We start from the raw sequence: 20,767 nt of genomic DNA, 5'->3' as shown, positions 1-20,767 counted from the left end.
AAGCATATTTCTATATTCTTTATAGAAATATATATTATTAAATGTAATAACAGTTTCCAAAGGAAATCATAATTTATTTGACAGTACAAATTAAAAAAGTTGATTTAATATAAAATTATACCAAAGATGAAGAACAGAAAATAAAAGATTTTTACCTTTTTGCAGAAATGTATTTAATTCTGAAAAATACATTGAACAATTTCAAGACACATTCATGGAGCTGGACAGGAAAATATCTTTTTAATGTTTTCAAATCGGGGGTACATGTTTATATACACAATGCTAAATGAAACAGTAGGACGATAAGAAAAGGCTAGAGTCCTGGTAATCTTGGTCGACTGTACATGAAAGCAAAAGTAACAAAATTATAGCTGCAAAATTACAAACTGCTGATTGACAAGCAGAGTCATCATACTGCCATAAATAAGACTGCACTGCTCCCTGTAATCAATCACGTTTCTCCGATGGATCACTATCTGGATACATTTTCAAGTATGTCTCCACCATGTTGTCCAAATCATGCTTAATGGCAGAGTTAATATAGAACAGGGTCATACTCTTGTTTCTGTGGTGCACAGGTGTGTCTTCCAGGTATGCTGTCAGTCGTTGTTTCGCAGTGCTGCATTTCTCATTCGTCAGAGCAAAGACCGGCAGATTGTACAGGACTTTCAGGAGAGCACACACGTTGGGGAAGAACTTCACATCAGACAGCTGAAGTGTCTCGTAGATGGTCGATGGCAATACAACATCTTTAGTTCCATGCTTCCATTTGATCTTCCAGCAGTGCAACTCAGCAGGAAAGGTGTCTGGGTTCAGCAGGTCATCTTTATAAATGTCTACACTGGTCTCCTCTGTGGTGTTGAACTTCAACTGTCCCATGATGGCAGGGACAAGTGACAAGGACTTCAAGGCCTTCAGATGATTTTCAGAAAAAAGGTCAGTGAGCTCCTTAATCACATGGCTGACCACAGGAATGGTGACTTGCTCTTTATAGTAGGTCTCAGGTTGGATTTCCTCACCAGACGTTGGTCGTTTTCTGAAGTACAGCCTGGGTACTTTGACCGGGATTTCAAGGGCTGCAGCCAGATTGACGGCTTCCTCGAACCAGAATTCATGGTAGACCTCAATATTATCGTAAACTTCATTCAGCGAATGCAGAACAGCAGTTAGACTGTTAGATGCGAAGAAGACCTCATTCGTTTGCCCTTGCAGATTCTTACCAAATGCTCTGGTGAAGGAAAGGGCGTTTTTCAGCACCACTAACGTCATGACAAATTCAAAATCAGCCAATGCCTCGGATATGATGAAGGCGTTGTGTGCCACTTCATCGTTCCATTTGTGATCTTCGTTGTCATGGACGCTATCCATGCAAAGCAGGAGAGACTCCAGGAGGTCAACAGCTACTTCGAATGTATCGTGCTGCTCAGTCCATTTCGAATTACATGCCTCCTTGAGGGCATTGGCTTTCTCTTCATTTCCCTGGTAGTAGATTGAAATAGCACTTTCCAACTGATTTTGCAACAAGGGCGATTTACTGAAAAATGCATCCAGCTTTTTCAGGGTAGACATGACGAGATGCACTCCTGTGAACGTCATTGTGTTTGCCAGGCAGATGTTCAAGGAGCAATTGGAGCAAGGGGTGAGAACGGCTAGTGGGTGCAGCTCAGCTATTCTGGCCACCACCGCTTTAACCTTCATAGCGGACACACCAGAACACAAATATGCCTGTCCTCTGCAATACTGCATGTCCAGGCCACATTTCTCAGTCACTTCAGCAACAAGCCTCTCGGTGATCGCCTCCACATCACCTTCAAAGAGCAGGAACCCGACAAATTCCTCCCGGAGGCAGTTGGTCTTGTCCACGAAACGGATGAACAACGGGAGATGGCTCTCTTTGCCTATCTCAACCAGGTTGTCTACAACCAAAGAGAAGAAGCGTCCTTCTTTAACATCAGCCAAAAGCTCTTCACGAATGCACTTTTCCATCACTTCCAGCATCTGCTGCAATTGAGTAGAGGAGCAGTACTCGAGGTTTACAGGCGACCCCTCGAACTTCTTTCTGAGGAATTCGTCGCCTGCATTGATTCGGTACTCCAACAGTGCCTGGAAGTTGCTGGGAGTGAAGCTTTTGCTTCTGGGTTCTTTGTCAGAGTGCCCATGCAGAGGGATATTCTGTGTGCCCATCATCACGACAACATCAAACAGAGACTTCAGATACTCTTTATTGAGTGTTTCCTCATCAATGATCTGGGGGCTGCTGTCAACCCCATCACCATTTTTGCTTGCACTGATCTCTTTGGTTGTTGTCTCACTATTATCTTTAGGTTCCTCACTTTGAGAGTCCGCTGAGAATGTAAAAAAATATTTGTGTAATTATTTTGTGGAATACATATAAATATATAGAATGTAGAATCGCTTTATTATGGCATTACTAAAAAAAAAAAAAATTTTATTTCAAATTGCAGATTTTGCAAGGAGTGTGTAAATATGTGAGGAAAAATTATATTGCGATAGTTCTGAATCATAAAACAAAGACACAAACAAAACAACTCACATTTACTCTTCTTCGCTTCAGGGGCATCCTTATTTTCTGTCTGTTATAGAATTTGATGTTTTTAGTAAACCACTCACATTCAGAATGTAGACATAATTGACAACTTTCATTTGAAATGTAAAGAGACTGTCATAATCCAGTTCAGTATCACATAAATTAATACATATTGAGCAAATATTACCTCATTATTTGATCGTTTGAAGGAAGGATTGTCAAATATGGTTGGTACCGCAGTATCCTTTAGTACAGTCCTGAAAGGGCTCTGGATAATAATCACAATAATGTGCAATGCAGTATGTTAGAGATCACATGTTATTTATTGATGGGAAGTTGTGATGCAAAGCTATAGTGTCCAGTAGTTTTACATGCTATCTTATTTTATACAGCAATTTCTAATACTTGTATAATAACTATACATGCAGTTTTTGGAATATTTAGATTTTGAAAAAATATTAAATTGAAGTAAACTGAAAAGTGAGCAGTAACAGCACCTAAAATATACCATTTCCATTACACACATACACATTCATATAATTAAGTACATTAAAAAACTACCACAATAATTACATACTCAGCATGAATTTATAACTTACGGTTTTGGTTATCAAGTTAGGTTCAAAGTGCCTAGCACAGAGTCTGTGGTATTTGTTCAGATGGTCAGGCGTTTTGTCCTTCAGGTCTGAGCGACTGCAGTTTTCCACCCACTTCTTACATCTAGGGAATAAATATGGCATGAATGGAGCATCATAGCAGTTATTAAGAACAATGATGTAAACATGTTAGATTGTATCTGTGTAATACTATAATATAGTGCAAATTTTTGTTTTACTGTAACACACAATTTTGATTACTGCTAAAACACACAACATTCATAATGATATCAATGCAGTTCATATATATAACTTATATATATTTGACAGATGAGTACATTCAATCAGAACTGTGAGCCAGTTGGGCTAACATATAGACTATATGAACAACAGAAATGCTGAGTAAAGCTGGGCTGCCTGATGAATAACTCCCAGTTCTGTAATGATAGTTCGTGTAGTACATAAACACTATTTAATATAAGACAGACTCGCATCTGATCTGTCAGCAAGCTAACTAGCTCAGCAGAGCAATACATAGTCTGTACTGGTAAATGAATTACGTTAAATGAAGGTTAAACGCGAAATCCTATCGTCTGGATAACAAAGAGTAGGATAGGTGAGGAAAACGTGTGTAATATACCTCTCTGGATCCCGTGGAAACCTGAAGAACGCCAGCACCGAGTGAGTGCTGTTCCTGGAGCAGTTCAGCGCCGCGCAAAAATTAGGCATCGTGCGTTCACTCTGAGTCGAATCTTAATAGCGAATCCAGATCATTTGACTCACTGTTATTATATTCCACTCAGAAAGTTTTAAAAATTTAGTTTTAAAGACTAATAAAGCGGTAAATTGATCGGCACTCTAGTGCTTTGTGTGGCCTGGAGGAGAAGCGCGTTGGAGTTAGTGTCCGTCCCACAATGCTTTGCTCGCGCAACGCGAGTTCAAATTCTTAGCCAATCAGCGGGCGCTCACAGGAAGAAATTGGCGGCAGTTAGGGAGGAACCGTGAAAATTCAAAATAATATTTTTTTTATGAACAATATTAAAGTAATAGTTCTCCCAAACACGAAAATAGTGTAATTTACTCGCGTATTATTTCATAATTTAAAAAAGGAAAAGTCCAGTCAGCAATCACTTTCATTTCATCTTTTTCATATAATAAACGTGAATGGTGACTGAAACTCATCCTGCACATCTCCATTTGTAATTCACATCAGTCAGCACTAGAGTGAATAAACTACATTTGTCATTTTGAACAAATAAACCCTTTAATACATGCATCAGAAGTGAAAAACAATATTTTTATTATGTTAATAATGACACTAAAGAATTTTTATTACACTTAAATATTCTTTATTAAGATGCTTTAGGTTTATGTGCAGTGATCAAAAGAATGGTTAAAATACAGTGAATGCTCATCTTGCCTTTAAAAAGACATGGTCTTAGTGTGGGATTAATTAAATCCTCTGTAGAACTTCAACAAGGTTTAGTTAATTAAAATGATAAATGACTTTACTGTACATAAAAAAAAAAACTATTAAACGGAGAAAAATTAAAGAGACAAAATGAACAGCTGAACAATAACATTTGCAACACTGACAGCATCTTAAACATCTTGAAGAGAAATTACATAAGTGAAGTGAAAGGCAACACATTCTTTGGTCTGTTCATTTTTTGATAATGTCCAAAACAAAAACAACAAAACAAATCCTACTTTCTAAATGTCCATTTTTCCCCCTAAACTTCCAGAATGAACAAAGCAGTGTTGAGTTAAAATGTTACAAAATACAGAAATTGCTCTTTATATACACACACACACACACTGCATGAGCCTTGTTAGCAAAGAAGAAACTTAAATGAAATTGTCCTTAAAGGGATAGTTCACCCAAAATGAAAATTCTGTCATTTACTCACCCTCGTGTTGTTCCAAACCTGTATGAGTTTCTTTCTCCTGTTGAACACAAAAAGATATTTTAAAGAATGTTTGGTTACCAATGTTTGGTCACGGCACCCATTGACTTCCATAGTAGGAAAATTAATACAATGGAAGTCAATGGGTGCTGTTAGGTTACCCACATTCTTTAAAATATCTACTTTTGTGTTCAATAGAAGAAATAAACTCATACAGGTTTGGAACAAAATAGGGGTGGGTAAATTGTGACAATTTTCATTTTTGGATGACCTATCCCTTTAAACCGTTAAGCCATTGCAGTTAATAGATTACTCCAAGTAGCAGCCAAATGCAACAAACACTTAAATATTAAAATAAAGCATTTTTAATAGTGTCACATAGAATACTTCAAATGTAGGTGTTATGTATGCATTTTCAATTTGAAAGTGACATTAGTGTTGTATCAGCTTATATTGTTTAACTGCATACTTTTTCAAAGTCTCCAGGCTGATCAGGCAGGTCTTCCAGTAGTGCTGGGTTTTTTCTGTAGATGTAAGCACTTGCATCTGCATCATCCATCTGTACCAGCTCAGCCAATGAGGAGACGCAAGTGTCATGGTCATTCAGCATACCTGGCAGACGAGAGGACTTGCGCTGGATTCGCGTGGATCGTCGCACAGGTGTCAAAAACTTGAGGTCTTTGATGGTGCTTTTGCGCCGCGAGCCACTGGCCGGTGCAGTTTCGCAATCGATTCTCTTTTTCACACTAAAAGGACATGACGAGAAAAACAAATTAATATTTAAACATCATAAGGCCCGTTCACATCAAGGATAAGCAAAACAATAATTATAAAGTTTTAAAAATCATTCTAATTCTGTGAGAACAGGGAAGTCCACAACACAGCTACAAAAACAAAAACGAGAAGTAGGCTATGACACTGGTTTAATGACATTAATGACACAGAGGAAAGCTATAAGAATGTGTTCAGCTGACTGATAAAAACATTTGACAGCCAATTAGAATCCACCCCACTTTAAAGATTACAAGCATTTAAAGTGCCAGACAACATTACTGCAGCACCACTCTTTTAATAAACAGTACATTATTGTCCGTTGGTGCAGTGCGGACAATAACAGTTATCAAGCTTGGTTTGAACAGGCCTTTACAAATAAAGAGTCTTTTTACAAAAAATTTAATTACCCCAAACTCACCTTTGCAGATATGGAGTTGTTTTCACATTGTATTTCACAATGGATGCCCCCGCCATCTCTGGAGTGGCACTCCTCATCTCCTCATCACTGTCATCTTCACTCTCAAATGGCTTTTTCTCCTTTGCCTTCTGATCATCATCCTCATTCTTTATGCCAGCCATCTTAGTGTCTTCCGTAATGTCGCTCTCTGGGTCTTCCTCATCCCCCAGTTCTTCCTCTTCCAGAATTTCAAACACTTTATCCATTTCGTGCTCCTCCACTTGCTCTTCAATTCTTTCCTCTGCCAACGCATCAGCTTTGTCAGCATTTATGTCTGTCGATGATTTGCAAAAACATGAGCAATTTATATATATATATTAATAAATAAATAAATAAATAAATAAATATCACACCACAACCAAAAATTGGTTTATTCTAATAATACTACACTAGTATTCATTTGCAATTACTGCATAAAGAATCTGCATGAGACTAACCATCTTCACATGATGAGGGAGTCTCCATTGCCTCCAATTTATCACACAAGTTCATCACCAACTGCAAAACAGAAATTACAGTTATAATGACAATATACATGATTGAGAATATATATATATATATATATATATATATATATATATATACACGTGTGTGTGTGTGACAAATAAGGCTCTCTTATGGTTCTTACCGACTCCATCCTTATCTCTGGGTCGACCGGCAGATCCATATCACTGTTGTCCAGCAAGTCTAACGTGGTATTCATAATATTGCTTGATCCGCTAGAACACACTGGTTTATTGTCAGGGACTTTGTTATCATCAGTTTTGCTGTTGGTCTTCAATGCAGGGGTTGGTTTTACAGCCTCAGTCTGGATGGCAGGCACAGGCTGAGCACTAATGGTTGATTTGGGTGCAGTTTTAGCCTGTGGAGCTGGTTTTTGTGAAAAGGTTGCTGACTTTTCTGAGATCGGAGGCCTCTTCAGAGTCTTTCCCTTAGATGCCAGCCACTCTGCAAGCTTTGCTCTGAAAGCAGAATACAAATGAAACATTTGGCAACCACATCAATATATCCTCATATCAGTGCACTGTCACACTTGTAGATAAAACTGATCAGGTTATGCATGCAGGTTATGACTGAAGAATCTAAAATACACAACCGCTCAAAAGTTTGGTGTAGGTAATATTTTTTTTTTTTTTTTGCACCAGTTTACAATAAGATTCATTTGTTAACATTAGTTAATGTATTAACTAACATGAACTAACCATGAGAAACACATTTGTTACTGTATCTTTTAATCTTTGTTAAATGTTAGTTAATCAAAATACAGTCGTTCATTGTTTGTTCATGTTTGTTCAGAGTGTATTAACTAATGTATTAGTACATTTTTTATGTTTTTCGAAAGAAGTATCTTATGCGGACCAAGGCTGCATTTATTTGATCAAAAAATATTTACAATTTAAAATACCATTTCCATTTTAATACATTTTACAATGTAATTTATCCCTGTGATAGCCAAGATTAATTTTCAGCAGCCATGTTCCAGTTTTCAGTGCCACATGATCCTTCAGAAATTATTCTTATGTTGATTTGGTGCACAAGAAATGTTTCTTGGGCACATTTTATTATTATCACTGTTTAAAACAGCACAGCTTAATATATTTCTGTAAATCATGATACATTTTTATCAGGGTTTTTTTGCAATAGAAATATTTTATAACATTGTAAATATCTCCATAATACACTTATGATTAATTTATTGCATCCTAGCAGAATAACATTAATGACATTTTCTTTTAAATTATATGCCTAATAATATTACTGACTGCAACGTTTCAATGGCAGTAACCTATATACTACTCACCTTCTCTCTTCAGCCGTCTCCATTTGCACTTTGTAGTGGCTGATTGTACTTGTGACAGGTCTGCGGACATTCTGTTCAGTGGTGGCCGGTTTGAGTTTTGCCACTTGCACCGCCATCTCTTTCTTCTTTGAAACAATGGGTCTGCTGGTGGCTGAGCGCCCTATAGCTAGAGGGGCTGGCCTGGGAGGAACACCAAGTCGTGGGGCGCCTGCTTGAGAGATGGAGCCTGGGACCTTTTGAGGTATCCGATTATGAGAAACTGACTTCTGGACTGGTTTTTCAGTGGCATTCAACGGAACATCAGAAACAGATTTTGATCTAGATGACAAAGAGTTGACTCTGGGTTTAATGGATGCCGGCAGGGAAGTAACAGACTTGGACCGGACTTTAGGCAATTCAGGTTTTGGTTTGGTCGCATCCAGTTTTGAAATCACTTTCTTTTCTGTGGTCTTCACATCACCACCAGGTTTTCTGAAACAATCGATTTTAGACTGTACCACACGGCCCTTATACGTTCCAGGTTTGGATTTCTGAATGGCAGAGACAGTAGAAGGTGGTTTTTGAACTTCTTCCACAAGCTTCCTGTGTCTTGCAGTCTGCTGCGTACGGAAGGCCTGGCTTAGTGTGTTGCGCTTAGTAGGATCAGCATCATTAGCTTTGGTCGTCGGTCTAACATCCTTTTCCTTCTCTCTTTTTCCAGAGTTATCCTCCTTAAGATCATTCTTTGACTTAAGAGGTGCCGATTTACATATCACTCTTTGTTTTGATACAATACTGCTGACTTGTTTTTTTGGACCACACACTGGTTTAGTGTTTTCCTTGTTACTCTAAATAGAAGTAATAAAAGGGCAAAATTAAGCAAACTACATTTCATGTATACAGACATCTTACATGTGAGAAATAATGTCCTAAATCTATGAAAGACCTAGTCTGCTTCACAATATGAAATGATACCTTTCTCACCACCGACTCCATTTTGTGCATCTACCAGTGCAAGAGCAGTTCTTCAAAGATGATGATCTTCCCTGCAGAACATCACATTGTTAAAATGGTCAAACAAGCAAAACAAGAAAAGTTTCAACATTACCTGCCTATAGTTTTCCATTTACAGTTTGATACCTCCCCCTCTCTCTCTGTGTATATGTGTGTGTGTGTGTGTGTGTGTGTGTGTGTGTGTGTGTGTGTATATATATATATATATATATATATATATATATATATATATATATATATAAAAAAGCACTGTAATTTTAGTTTTCATTTTTTTAAAATTAGAATAACAACACTGAATTATATATATATATATATATATATATATATATATATATATATATATATATACATATCAAAGCCTTTCATCAATGTTGATCAAGAGATCAAAACCTTTCATCAATGTTGTCCTAAAACCTTCTTCTTATGACATTAGTTAACATATATATATATATATATATATATATATATATATATATATATATATATATTGACCATATATATATATTGACCATATATATAGTGACCATATATATATATATATATATGTGTGTGTGTGTGTTGATGGGTTAACATGTAACGTAGTAATAATTGTACAATATATAATTATACAATACATAATTGTTTGGGAGTTCCATTTTAACTAGGCCATATTAAATAGGTAACAACACCCCAAAACTGCAAATATGCAAAATAAACTAGTCTCAATTTATTCATTATTGAAGTGAATGCTAGATTTGTCATTATTTATGACTAATATTTAACATGACACATATAATTTTTAATCTGACGACGCTAGGTAAGAGAAAAACATATTTTATTAGAAAATGGAAACAGGGGGTTGTGACCAGACATAACGTTATATGAATAACGTTACATATGAACATGTCGAACAGATTAACTGCTAAAAAATAATTACCGGCTTTCTAGCAGTATTAACGTTACTAAAGAATCAGCAAGGAGTCACTGTTATTCTACCACGCTTCAAAAAAAATCTAAATCATGCCAATACTCACAAAACATTGATAACGGCTGACAAAACAACATCTTACTTACGTTATCTGAGGCTTCTTCAATCAGTCAGGCAAAACAAGTCAAGTATAAGAGGATCTCAGTCAAAAACTGAATTACAGTGCACGCTTTTTCAAACAGATTTGAGTTCAGCGCGCGAGCTGTCGGATTGGGGATGACCGTTTGTGAGTCACTCTAGCCGACGAATCGTATTGGCTGCTTCTGATCACGTGATAAAAATCGAGTCGGCCCCACCTCTTTTCTGAAAACTGGGTGCTGCCTGTTTTGAACCAAAATAAAATTCCTCTAACAACTGCTCAGTGTTTTGGACGAATCCAGCTGCCCTAAATTCCAGTCTAATTACATTAACGTTTAATGAAATGTATTTTAAATAAAAAAGTGCTTTTATGAATACAAAAACTGTCGATTTAAGAAACAATTGTTCTATTTCGTAGTTGCAATTCAAATAAATTGCTTAGAATCGATATCCTCTAGTCTAAGGTAAATACTAAATTACATACGATCATATACAATCGACAAACAAATAAGCCCAACTAAACGTGCCTGAATGATTAGCTATCGTTGCGATTATAGAGCTTGGCAAACTACGTCACTGCGCATTGCATTCTGGGTAGTCGCCGCCATGTTTTAGGTCACGCTCAGGAGCGTACAATGACAACAAATACAAATCACCAGATGAGAAAACGACTATTTACGTTAATTTTTTTTGAGAGCTGCTTGCACTTGCTTAGAATAAATGGACTAATATATGAATCTCTTGTGTTGATTCGATCGCCCAGTCGTGTGGCCAGGACATGATATACACACACATAGAAATCACACTGACGCCTTCTATCGGACCACACACAGGACCAAAGTGATTTCTCTATTGCAGTTTTTAATAACTAAACGGCACCGATATATTTGCCAGATAAAATAATAAACACAATAGATTGATCTCAGCCAGCATATGATATTTATATGATGATAGCCCTGATTTCTTCATGTTAAGCATTAAGGGATAACATAGAGCACGACCCTCTGTAATGCAGCTCTGAAATTAATTATATTGTGGAGTCGCTACACCAAGTAAGTTTTACTGGACCTAAATAGAATAAATACATAATTTCTTACCGAGACAAGCTGAACAATGAATCAGAGGTGTTGCTTTATGAACACGGAGAGTGATCGCAACGAGCTATATCACAAATGACAGTTCTAAACGTGTTTTCGTACATTATTAATGGCGTGAGCACTTACATATTCAAGTGGATCAGAAGTTATTAATCTGTAATAAATACAAATGAAAAAGCCACATTTTGTTCAAGTTTATTTTCATTGAGTTTCACTTTCACCATTGTGTCGTTTCTAAGCTGGAAGGCAGATGAGGGACATTCTAACGCATAATGTGAAAATGCATAACGTGGCTTAATTTACTAAAACAGTGTTATTAACAAACTAAACTTAGTATGCTTTATTAGTTTGGTGTTTACTATGTACAGAAAAGCAGATAAGCCCAGAATATGAACGCAACACATTTAACACATACGCATTTTCCTCCCATAAAGAAAACGCTTAATGGACAGTGACTTAACGTGTAATAAGACGCATTTTGTTCATATTCTGGGCTCATCTGCTTTGCTGTACATAGTTTCTATGGGAGGAAAGCGTTTAACGTGAAATTAAACGCGTTGCGTTCAAATTCTTGGCTATTAGTATGACGTTTACTTACATTACGCCACATTAAGCGTTTTAGAATGTCCCGAAAATGGGACAAAATGGCGCTTCATTTCACATCCGTTTTCCACGCTGGTCAGTATATGCAGATAGTTCATAACACAGCCAGCGTTCGCCATTCTAATATGTTTTTAACTGTATAATATAAATTTTAACATCTTCCTCCACTATTTCCCAGTCTCTACTGTACTGACGGTGACCTAAAGTCCCAGAATGCAATGCGTCGCTGACGTCACGTTCCCATACTCTATAGTTTATAAATAGCCTCCAAACCATTGCTTTTGGAGGCCGATTGCTGCCTGAATCGATCATCAATATGATATCTATTGTTTACGATAGCCTAGTGATGTTTATGTATGGTTACATGATTGTTCTGTGAACAACTGGCGATCAATGTACTTTCATTTTATGTTTAAAGGTTGTAAAAAGGTCCTTTTGTTCTTTTTTCTTTTGTATACAGCTAGGTTTCGTGTAAATTTACTAGGTTAAAACACTAAACTCGTGTTCACAGATTTTTTTTTTAAATAAAAAACACAAACTTTTAACATCATTAAATTGTTTGTAATTATTTTACATTTTTAAATAATGGTTTAGTATATGTGGTACATGTAAAAGTAATTATCAGTTTTCTCCAGGTTTTTTCTAGCCCTCAGATCATTTTCTTACCAAGGGTCACTCTGGAGCTCCAAGTGGCCATTTTTTAAATAGGCACTATTCAAGAAAAAAAAAAAACTTGCAGGAACCTTATTTTTTGTTATATCGTTCTCAAACTTGATACATAACTTCTTAAGACTTGTGACTTTGGGCCCAGTGTATTTCTAGCTTTCGCGGGCATTTTGGTTATTTTTTCAATGATCAAACAATGTTGTGCAAAAAAACATTTTCATTCCATTAAACTTCAGCTTGTCTAACTTTTTATTTTGAGAACTTTGAGAATAAAGCTCAATTTGTCTTTCAAATGATACCAAAACCATGCTAAATGATTTAGGAAAGACAACCATTTGAGTCCAAGCATGTCATTTTCAGAGGTGTAAAGTACTTACTGTACTTAAAGGTGCCCTAGAATCAAAAATTGAATTTACCTTGGCATAGTTGAATAACAAGAGTTACGTACATGGAAAAGACATACATTGAGTTTCAAACTCCATTGCTTCCTCCTTCTTATGTAAATCTCATTTGTTTAAAAGACTTCCGAAGAACAGGCGAACCTCAACATAACACCGGCTGTTACGTAACAGTCGGGATCATTAATATGTACTCCCCCAATATTTGCATATGCCAGCCCATGTTCAAAGCATTACACAAGGGCAACCAGTATTAATGTCTGGATCTGTGCACAGCTGAATCAACAGAGTAAGCAATCAAGGACAATAGCGAAAAATGGCAGATGGAGCAATAATAAATGACATGATCCATGATATCATGATATTTTTAGTGATATTTGTAAATTGTTTTTCTAAATGTTTCGTTAGCATGTTGCTAATGTACTGTTAAATGTGGTTAAAGTTACCATCGTTTCTTACTGTATTCGCGGAGACAAGAGCCGTCGCTATTTTCATTTTTAAACACTTGCAGTCTGTATAATTCATAAACACAACTTCATTCTTTATAAATCTCTCCAACAGTGTGTAATGTTATAGTTTAGCCAAGGAGCACAGCCTCAAACTCATTCAGAATCAAATGTAAACATCCAAATAAATACTATACTCACATGATCCGACGCATGCATGCAGCATGCATGACGAACATCTTGTAAAAATCCATTTGAGGGTTATATTAGCTGTGTGAACTTTGTTTATGCACTGTATAACTGCATTTATAGTCAAGAGCTCGGGGGTGGGGGAGGGGGTGGTGGTCTATGGGGTAAAATCTATGGGGTACTTTTGAGCTGAAACTTCACAGACACATTCAGGGGACACCTTAGACTTATATTACATCTTGTGAAAGAACGTTCTACGGCACCTTTAAGTATCTTTTTGGTTACTTTGTAGTTGTACTGAGTATCAAAGATATTGGCAACTTTTACTCTACTTGACTACATTTTTGAGCAAGTAAATGTACTTTTTACTCCACAACATTTGTGATGAGTAATGGAATTACAAATTACATTTTTCATGGCAGCTAACTTTTTCTGCAGCAGTTTATTTCTGCTATAAAGAAGCGATCTAAGGGCATTGAAGGTATCTTGTGCGTTTTGCCTTTACTCACCCAAAACTTGTCAACAAGGTTACTTTACGTGAATGTGAGTTCATTAGCAGGCATTTGCTGATCGCAGATGTTTTATTTATTAGATGAGGAAATGACTGCAGCTATGATGAGGCTCAAACCAGCACATACAGTAGACTTTGACTGTTTCATTTTACTTAACATTGTTTTATTCATCCACTATATTGACAAGACCGTTTTGAAGGATATTTGGTTTACTTATGACCACTTGAGCTCGACTGGGACTTGAGAGTTTCTAGACGTTTAAAAGGTTGTTGTGTTGACCTTGATTTATTGCAACATTGAGGTGTTCAGTTTTATTTTGATTTTAGAAAATAAACTTTATTTCTCATCTCACAAATCAATTGTTTCTTAATTTCACTGGCATGTCTCTCAGGACTAGTGCATCTCTGAGGCTACATTCAGCATGAGTAAAATACTAAAGTACTGTTAAAATCAGATACTTTAAGACTTTTACTCAAGTCGTATTGGAATTGGTTACTTGTAACTTGTAGTGGAGTCATTTTCGATGTAAGGTATCAGTACTTTTACTCAAGTACGGTTTTCAGGTACTCTTTACACCTCTGATAATTTTCCTGTTTGGGGCTCAAAAAGGGGTGCACTTCAAGAGGTTTATTAGGTTGATGAAAAGATGAAAAGTAAATTGTGTTCATGGTTTTTGTTAGTCAAATAACACGCACAAGGACAAATCCAACATGGTGGATGTAACATGTCTTCGAATATATTTATACTACACACCTGCATAACTACTTGTTTGAGAAGTTTGGACATTCACAGTTCATGTGTTGTACTTGTGATCCACATGGGGCAAGTGCATGAAAAACACCTTCAGCCACTAGATGGCAGAAGATGGCAGCCACTAAACCAGCTCTACGCACAACCCATTTGAACAAGTATGACTGTGAAATGTACCTTAATTTCAGTGTGATAACGAGTAAATAAGGAGCTTATAGCTGTAAGGCTATGACTCCAACTGTGACCTCAAATTGCTTCCCTCAAGGGTTCCACTTTAATTAATGCAATATTTAATTCATGAGACATTCTGCTGACTGCATGATTATGTGAGGTCTGTCACACACGTATGGTCATTTCTGCCCTTTATTCATTTTAAATAAAGAAGGGCAACTCATTTTCCTTGTCTGTAATTGTGTGTCTAGACTCATTTTGGGACCAAAAGATACTGGTTGGATAATCAAGCACAATCAACATTTCGTTATTCTGTTTAAGTGGACACTGGCTGTGAAAAGCATTGTTTTCTGTCATATATATATATATATATATATATATATATATATATATATATATATATATATATATATATATATATATATATATATTCAGTCCTGATGTTAAAAAAAATCCTTAAAATTAAACAGTGCTTGCAATTTTTCACCTTTAAATTTGGAAACATCTTTATTTAGAGCAGCCCTTCAAACTTTACATATGGCACTGATGACAACCATATGGCTCTAAACATCAAGCCAAAAACAAAATCAACCATTCCCTGTTCTGTATTTAATCTACACTAACACTAAACCTTGTCATATACTATCAGGCATCTTCTTTGAGGGATGATAGAATTGCTACCTTCATGTCCCTTGTATCACACTGCAGACTTGCTCTCTTTTGTTTCAAATGATCTCCACCTTGAGTCTAAAAGTCACCATGAAATCAAAATTGACTATTCTTTTTAATGAAACATTTCAGTAAAATGATATTATCATGATATTATTGAATAATTAATCCATGCACAACACAATGTTTTTTTATTCATGTACCCTTTTAATCTTTAATCCAAATAATTTCCCCTCCCACTTGCAGCAACATCTCTTCTCGTTTACCTATTTACCCGAGGGCGGGACAACCTGTCACTCACATGAGATCACAGCCATGATCACAGCAACAGCAAACCACCACAATCCAATCAATTCCCAATGGACAATATCAAGTCCCGGCCAACATTTTTTCTTGTTTGTGAAGCCGTTTCACTCGGATATATGTCACAATATGGAATAAAAGACTTTGCAACTTCTATTTCCTGTCGACTTTAAAGGGGACCTATTATGCAAAATTCACTTTTGCATGGTGTTTGGACATAAATGTGTGTTGGCAGTGTGTGTACACAACCACCCTATAATGATAAAAATCCACCCACTCCTTTTTTTATTAAATCCCCATAAATCATAAGCAGTGTCTCAGAACAAGCCGTTTCTAGATCCCTGGCAGTGTGACGTCACAAAAGCCACAGGCCCCGCCCACAGTGTTGACTGACACTTAAGTTTGAACATAGAACTGCCCTGAGCGCGTTGTTTACAACGAGTCCGCCATGGCTGCACTGACGAGAATGTCTCCCAAGCGTTTTAGGTGTTCTGTAGCTGGATGGATTAATCCACATAGCTCTCTTCATTTACTACCTAAATCTGAGCTGCTGAAAACGAGGTGGATTAACTTGGTTTTCCAGGAAAATGTTCCCTCAGTTCTGTCGAAATTAGTTTATGTCTGCGCGAATCATTTCACTGAACGAATTTCAATACAAAGGAACAGTACGAAACTGTGCTAAAATGTGCTACTCAAGGATATACAAGAAAAACTGTTCGTGATCCAGCTTACAGTCTCCAGAGTGATACTGGATACGGCAGTAATGAAGGTGAGGGCACTTTGTTACAGTTCATCTGAGTTTATTTACAGGTATAAAGTTTATTAAGCACCACCCGAAAGGCATAAGGTCCTTATATATTTGTTTACTGTTAGTTGTAACAAGTGTTTCTGTGTAATTTGCAATGTTTGTTGGTGATAATACAAGGATAAGAGAGAGAGTTTATGGATAATATTTTAATGCACACTTGCAGTGTTTTATTAAAGGCAGGGTAGGTAAGAAATTTTGTTCCAAATTTGTTTAAACTTTCTATATATATACATGCATAATTAAAATGTAAGAACTCTAATAAAAAAGTATAAAAATCGTGTGACTCTAGACCGTTTAATCTGTATTAAACACAGCTCATTATTTCCATCCGGGACGAAACATAGGATTGGCTTAGGCGGCTGTCACTCTCTCGCAACCATGGCAACCACCCTTTTGCCACACATGACCTGCCCACTTGCGCGCGCACGTTTGATTTGGGGAATTCAAGAGGCATGGATCCTAGGAATACCAAAACAATGGCAGAGAAACAGCAAGCAAAATTCACAGTACCGGCCTATGCAGTTAGTGAAGGCAAACCGGGCAAAAAAGGAAGACAGTAACAGTACAAGAAAAGGCAATGAACAAAAAGTCTTTGGATAAACAAAGAAATAAAACGCGAGTTAATATCGGCGTGGCTCTCCAGCGATGGCGAGAACTGAGGGAACTCAAGGGGCTGAAAAGTGACTCCTTGATGGCTTTATTACTGCTGGACAGGTAAATCTTTCTTTTTGTATTTTGATCATACATATTTTTTTGTTTATTTTTTCATGAAGCATGTGTCATTAGCACACGTAGCTGCGTAATATAGCTAACATAACATTACTAGCGAGCCGTAGTAGAGACGAAAAATAATCTATAGGCCTAGCTCAAGATGATAGCTATAGTGTTGAATTGTGCATATTTTTGCTTTAGATAACTAAATACATGTTTAACAGATATAGGCCTAACGTTACTCCGCATCTATGAACTTTTCTTAGAACTATATTTACCCTCTGTCTAACTCTTTTACCATGTTCACCTGTAAGTTTATCTGCACGTTTTTTTTCGCCTTTGTTTTGTTTTTATATTCTCTACCTATGTTTACTGATGTCTTTATCTTGTATCTGTGTGTGTTGTACACACTTTGTTGTATGTGTGTGTTATTATTTTGTGTCTGCAATGCAGTTGTGAGTTGATATTTGAGTGTATGTTACTCTGTTTATCTGTAGAACAACGTATATGTTATGAATCTTACACGAAATTCATCTTCATCACAGTGTAAATGATGGTAATGGAAAAACGTGTATCATGCAACCTGTTTTTAGCTTTGCCTTATAGATAACTAACTCGTTAGCGAATTAAATTATGTTTATCTTCATAATTATAAAGTTATTTTTATTACATGTGATTCTGACATGATGTCACTACATGCACTGTGCTCCTTCCTCTCCGCTCGTCTCAGGTAAATAATGCGTCTTCCAGCTCAGTGGTCGGAGTCGCACGTTCATGCGTTTTGGGGGCGTGGCTTTGGAAGGAGCCCAGAAGGGAGGGGGTGGAGTGAATGGAAATAATGAGCTGTCTTTAAAACAGTCGTGAGAGGTCTACAGACACTCGATTTTTATACTTTCTTTTTCAGAGTACTTACATTTTAAATATGTATTGATATATAAATAAAGTTTAAACAAATTTAGAAAAAAAAGTTTTTTATACATTTTTTACCTACCCTGCCTTTAAGCTCTTACCGAGATTTTCTAGAGTGAAAACAGACGCTTCACCTTTTGTGTGAAGTACAATAATTGAACTAAACTATACCTGTTCATATATTCGCAGTTTCTGACATTATAGCGCGTCCTGACTGACTCCTGTCACCGGAGAATCAGCTCGTGAAGCTCCGCCCTCTTAGGCCGAGCGCAGCAGCTCATTTGCATTTAAAGGGACCGCACTGAAACAGCTTGTTTTTGCTCAACCACTAAAAGTAGCAATTTTAACATGCTATAAAAAATTATCTGTGGGTATTTTGAGCTAAAACTTCACATACACACACTGGGAACATCAGAGACAATTTTACATCTTGTTAAATAGGGCATAATAGGTCCCCTTTAAGGCTGGAATACACAATGTGACTTTTGCCCAGATGTACAGTCTGCTAATATTGGGCAGTCAGACTTAAAAAGCAGTGCAGTGTATGATGGGCACAGACTTCTTTAGCGTCAGACTATGAATCCGTCCAGTCTGAGGTTACATATTTTGAGACGATTTTTGAACATATTTTCAATTGTCATGCATCTTCTAGCAACAAAGACGCATGTTTCTGCTCGAGTTTGTTTTTCTTCAGAAAAACTTGAAAGTCTGGTAGTATGTGATCCTCAGTCATTTTTAGTGTATGATGCCTAGTATGTTAAAATTTGAACAGATTTTAATAGTGTGCTCCAGCCTTCAGTTATTTATTGTTGTGAAAATTACCTCAGATAATAAGGCCAGTTTACACTGAGAAAGATAACTATAAATATAACTAGAATGATAACTATATTGCTTATCATAAGCAAAGGCTGCTTTAAATGCTTAAGCCAGATGGATTCAGATTGGCGTTAGATTTTCCCACCACACCAAAGTCAGGAACAGGTCTAAAAGGTGAAGGATCAATGGGACATGGACCATAGTGAGAGTAAAGTGTCCAACACAACTGAAAATGTATGTACGGTATACTATATGTCCAGAAAGGTAATAAAAACATCATCAAAGTAGTCCATGTGACATCAGTGGGTTAGTTAGAATTTTTTGAAGCCTCGAAAATACATTTTGGTCCAAAAATAACAAAAACTACAACTTTATTCAGAATAAAGTCGTAGTTTTTGTTATTTTTGGACCAAATGTATTTTCGATGCTTCAAAAACTTCTAACTAACCCACTGATGTCACATGGAGTACTTTGATGATGTTTTTATTACCTTTCTGGACATTGACAGTCTACCATACAAACATTTTCAATGGAGGGACAGAAAGCTCTCGGACTAAATCTAAAATATCTTAAACTGTGTTCTGAAGATGAACGAAGGTCCGGGTTTGGAACGACATGAGGGTGAGTAATTAATGACGAAATTTTCATTTTTGGGTGAACTAACCCTTTAAGCTCTTACAGTGATTTTCTAGAATGAAAACGGACACTTCATCTTTTCTGTGAAGTACAATAAACGTCATAAAACTCATCTGTATAGTTTTGCCCATCATTCGGACGGTACAACAGGCCTGTACTAATATAGTGGATTAAAAACAAGAAGACAATATAAGTTATAACCGTAATTGAATTAAACTATACCTGTTCTATCTCCATGCAGCATATATTCGCAGTCCTGACTGAATCCTGTCACCGGAGAATCAGCTCGTGAAGCTCCGCCCCCTTTGGCCAAGCGCATCAGCTCATTTGCATTTAAAGGGACCGCACTGAAACGGCTCGTTTTTGCTCAACCACTAAAAGTATCAATTTTAACATGCTATAAAAAAGGAACAGGTCTAAAAGGTGAAGGATCAAAGGGACATGGACCATAGTGAGAGTAAAGTGTCCAACAAAACTGTTGAGGTAAGAAGAAATCACAGAGCAGAGGGGAGATGAGCTTAATACATATAGACAGCTTGTTTTCCCTGAAGTCTGCCAGATTCTGCTCATCTTTGCTGAACTTGTGTAAAAAAACTGGCAAAGCAATACATTTGTCAAAACTCCACCATGTGTGACATTGATTTTCTGTTGCCTTACATTTACTGCAGCTCTCCACCATTGGCCTGTTCTTCTCACTGACAGGTTCAGCTTAATCAAGGAGGAAACTGTTTGAACCTTTCCTCCCTTCAGTCAGGTGTTAAACAAGGGGGGAGGTTTGATGAAATGCTGTGATTATCAGTAACAGTTCATCTTATTCAGGCAGGCATATGCATTTCTAAAACAACAGCTGACTGCAATGTGTGCGAGACGGTTTGCTGATAGTGCTAAATGGGAACAGCAGATCGTCAATAACTTCTGATCAGCCTTTACATCTTCCCGCAGTGTGGATCCCTGCAGTTTCG

General features: G+C 36.8%; 2 protein-coding genes across 5 annotated transcripts; both read right to left on the bottom strand.

The window, feature by feature from the left end:
- Window positions 1-221: 221 nt before the first annotated feature.
- thap12a (THAP domain containing 12a) lies at window positions 222-4,073 on the bottom strand. The gene is made up of 5 exons (XM_048180768.1): window positions 3,785-4,073; window positions 3,148-3,268; window positions 2,736-2,816; window positions 2,555-2,594; window positions 222-2,345 (listed from the first exon to the last, which is right to left on the bottom strand). The coding sequence occupies exons 1-5, from the start codon at window positions 3,871-3,873 to the stop codon at window positions 448-450; spliced, it is 2,229 nt and encodes a 742-aa protein (XP_048036725.1). The 5' UTR covers window positions 3,874-4,073; the 3' UTR covers window positions 222-447.
- A 403-nt stretch (window positions 4,074-4,476) lies between these two features.
- On the bottom strand, window positions 4,477-20,077 carry si:ch211-266i6.3 (cytoskeleton-associated protein 2). Of its 4 annotated transcripts, none has more exons than XM_048180771.1 (7): window positions 20,028-20,077; window positions 9,038-9,108; window positions 8,084-8,910; window positions 6,911-7,244; window positions 6,720-6,780; window positions 6,244-6,556; window positions 4,477-5,797 (listed from the first exon to the last, which is right to left on the bottom strand). In XM_048180771.1, exons 2-7 carry the CDS (start codon window positions 9,065-9,067, stop codon window positions 5,509-5,511), a joined length of 1,854 nt encoding a protein of 617 aa, XP_048036728.1. In that variant the 5' UTR covers window positions 9,068-9,108; window positions 20,028-20,077; the 3' UTR covers window positions 4,477-5,508. The 4 variants fall into 4 exon arrangements, with proteins under 4 accessions (XP_048036728.1, XP_048036729.1, XP_048036726.1 ...); XM_048180772.1 differs by lacking the exon at window positions 20,028-20,077 and adding an exon at window positions 10,130-10,364 and having other exon boundaries at window positions 6,244-6,523; XM_048180769.1 differs by lacking the exon at window positions 20,028-20,077 and adding an exon at window positions 10,130-10,314.
- Window positions 20,078-20,767: the final 690 nt, after the last annotated feature.

Source organism: Megalobrama amblycephala, linkage group LG2, assembly GCF_018812025.1.
Source record: "Megalobrama amblycephala isolate DHTTF-2021 linkage group LG2, ASM1881202v1, whole genome shotgun sequence".
Classification (NCBI taxonomy): domain Eukaryota; kingdom Metazoa; phylum Chordata; class Actinopteri; order Cypriniformes; family Xenocyprididae; genus Megalobrama; species Megalobrama amblycephala.
Note: the sequence above shows the minus strand (reverse complement) of the source record. Positions and strands in the feature narration are given on the sequence as shown.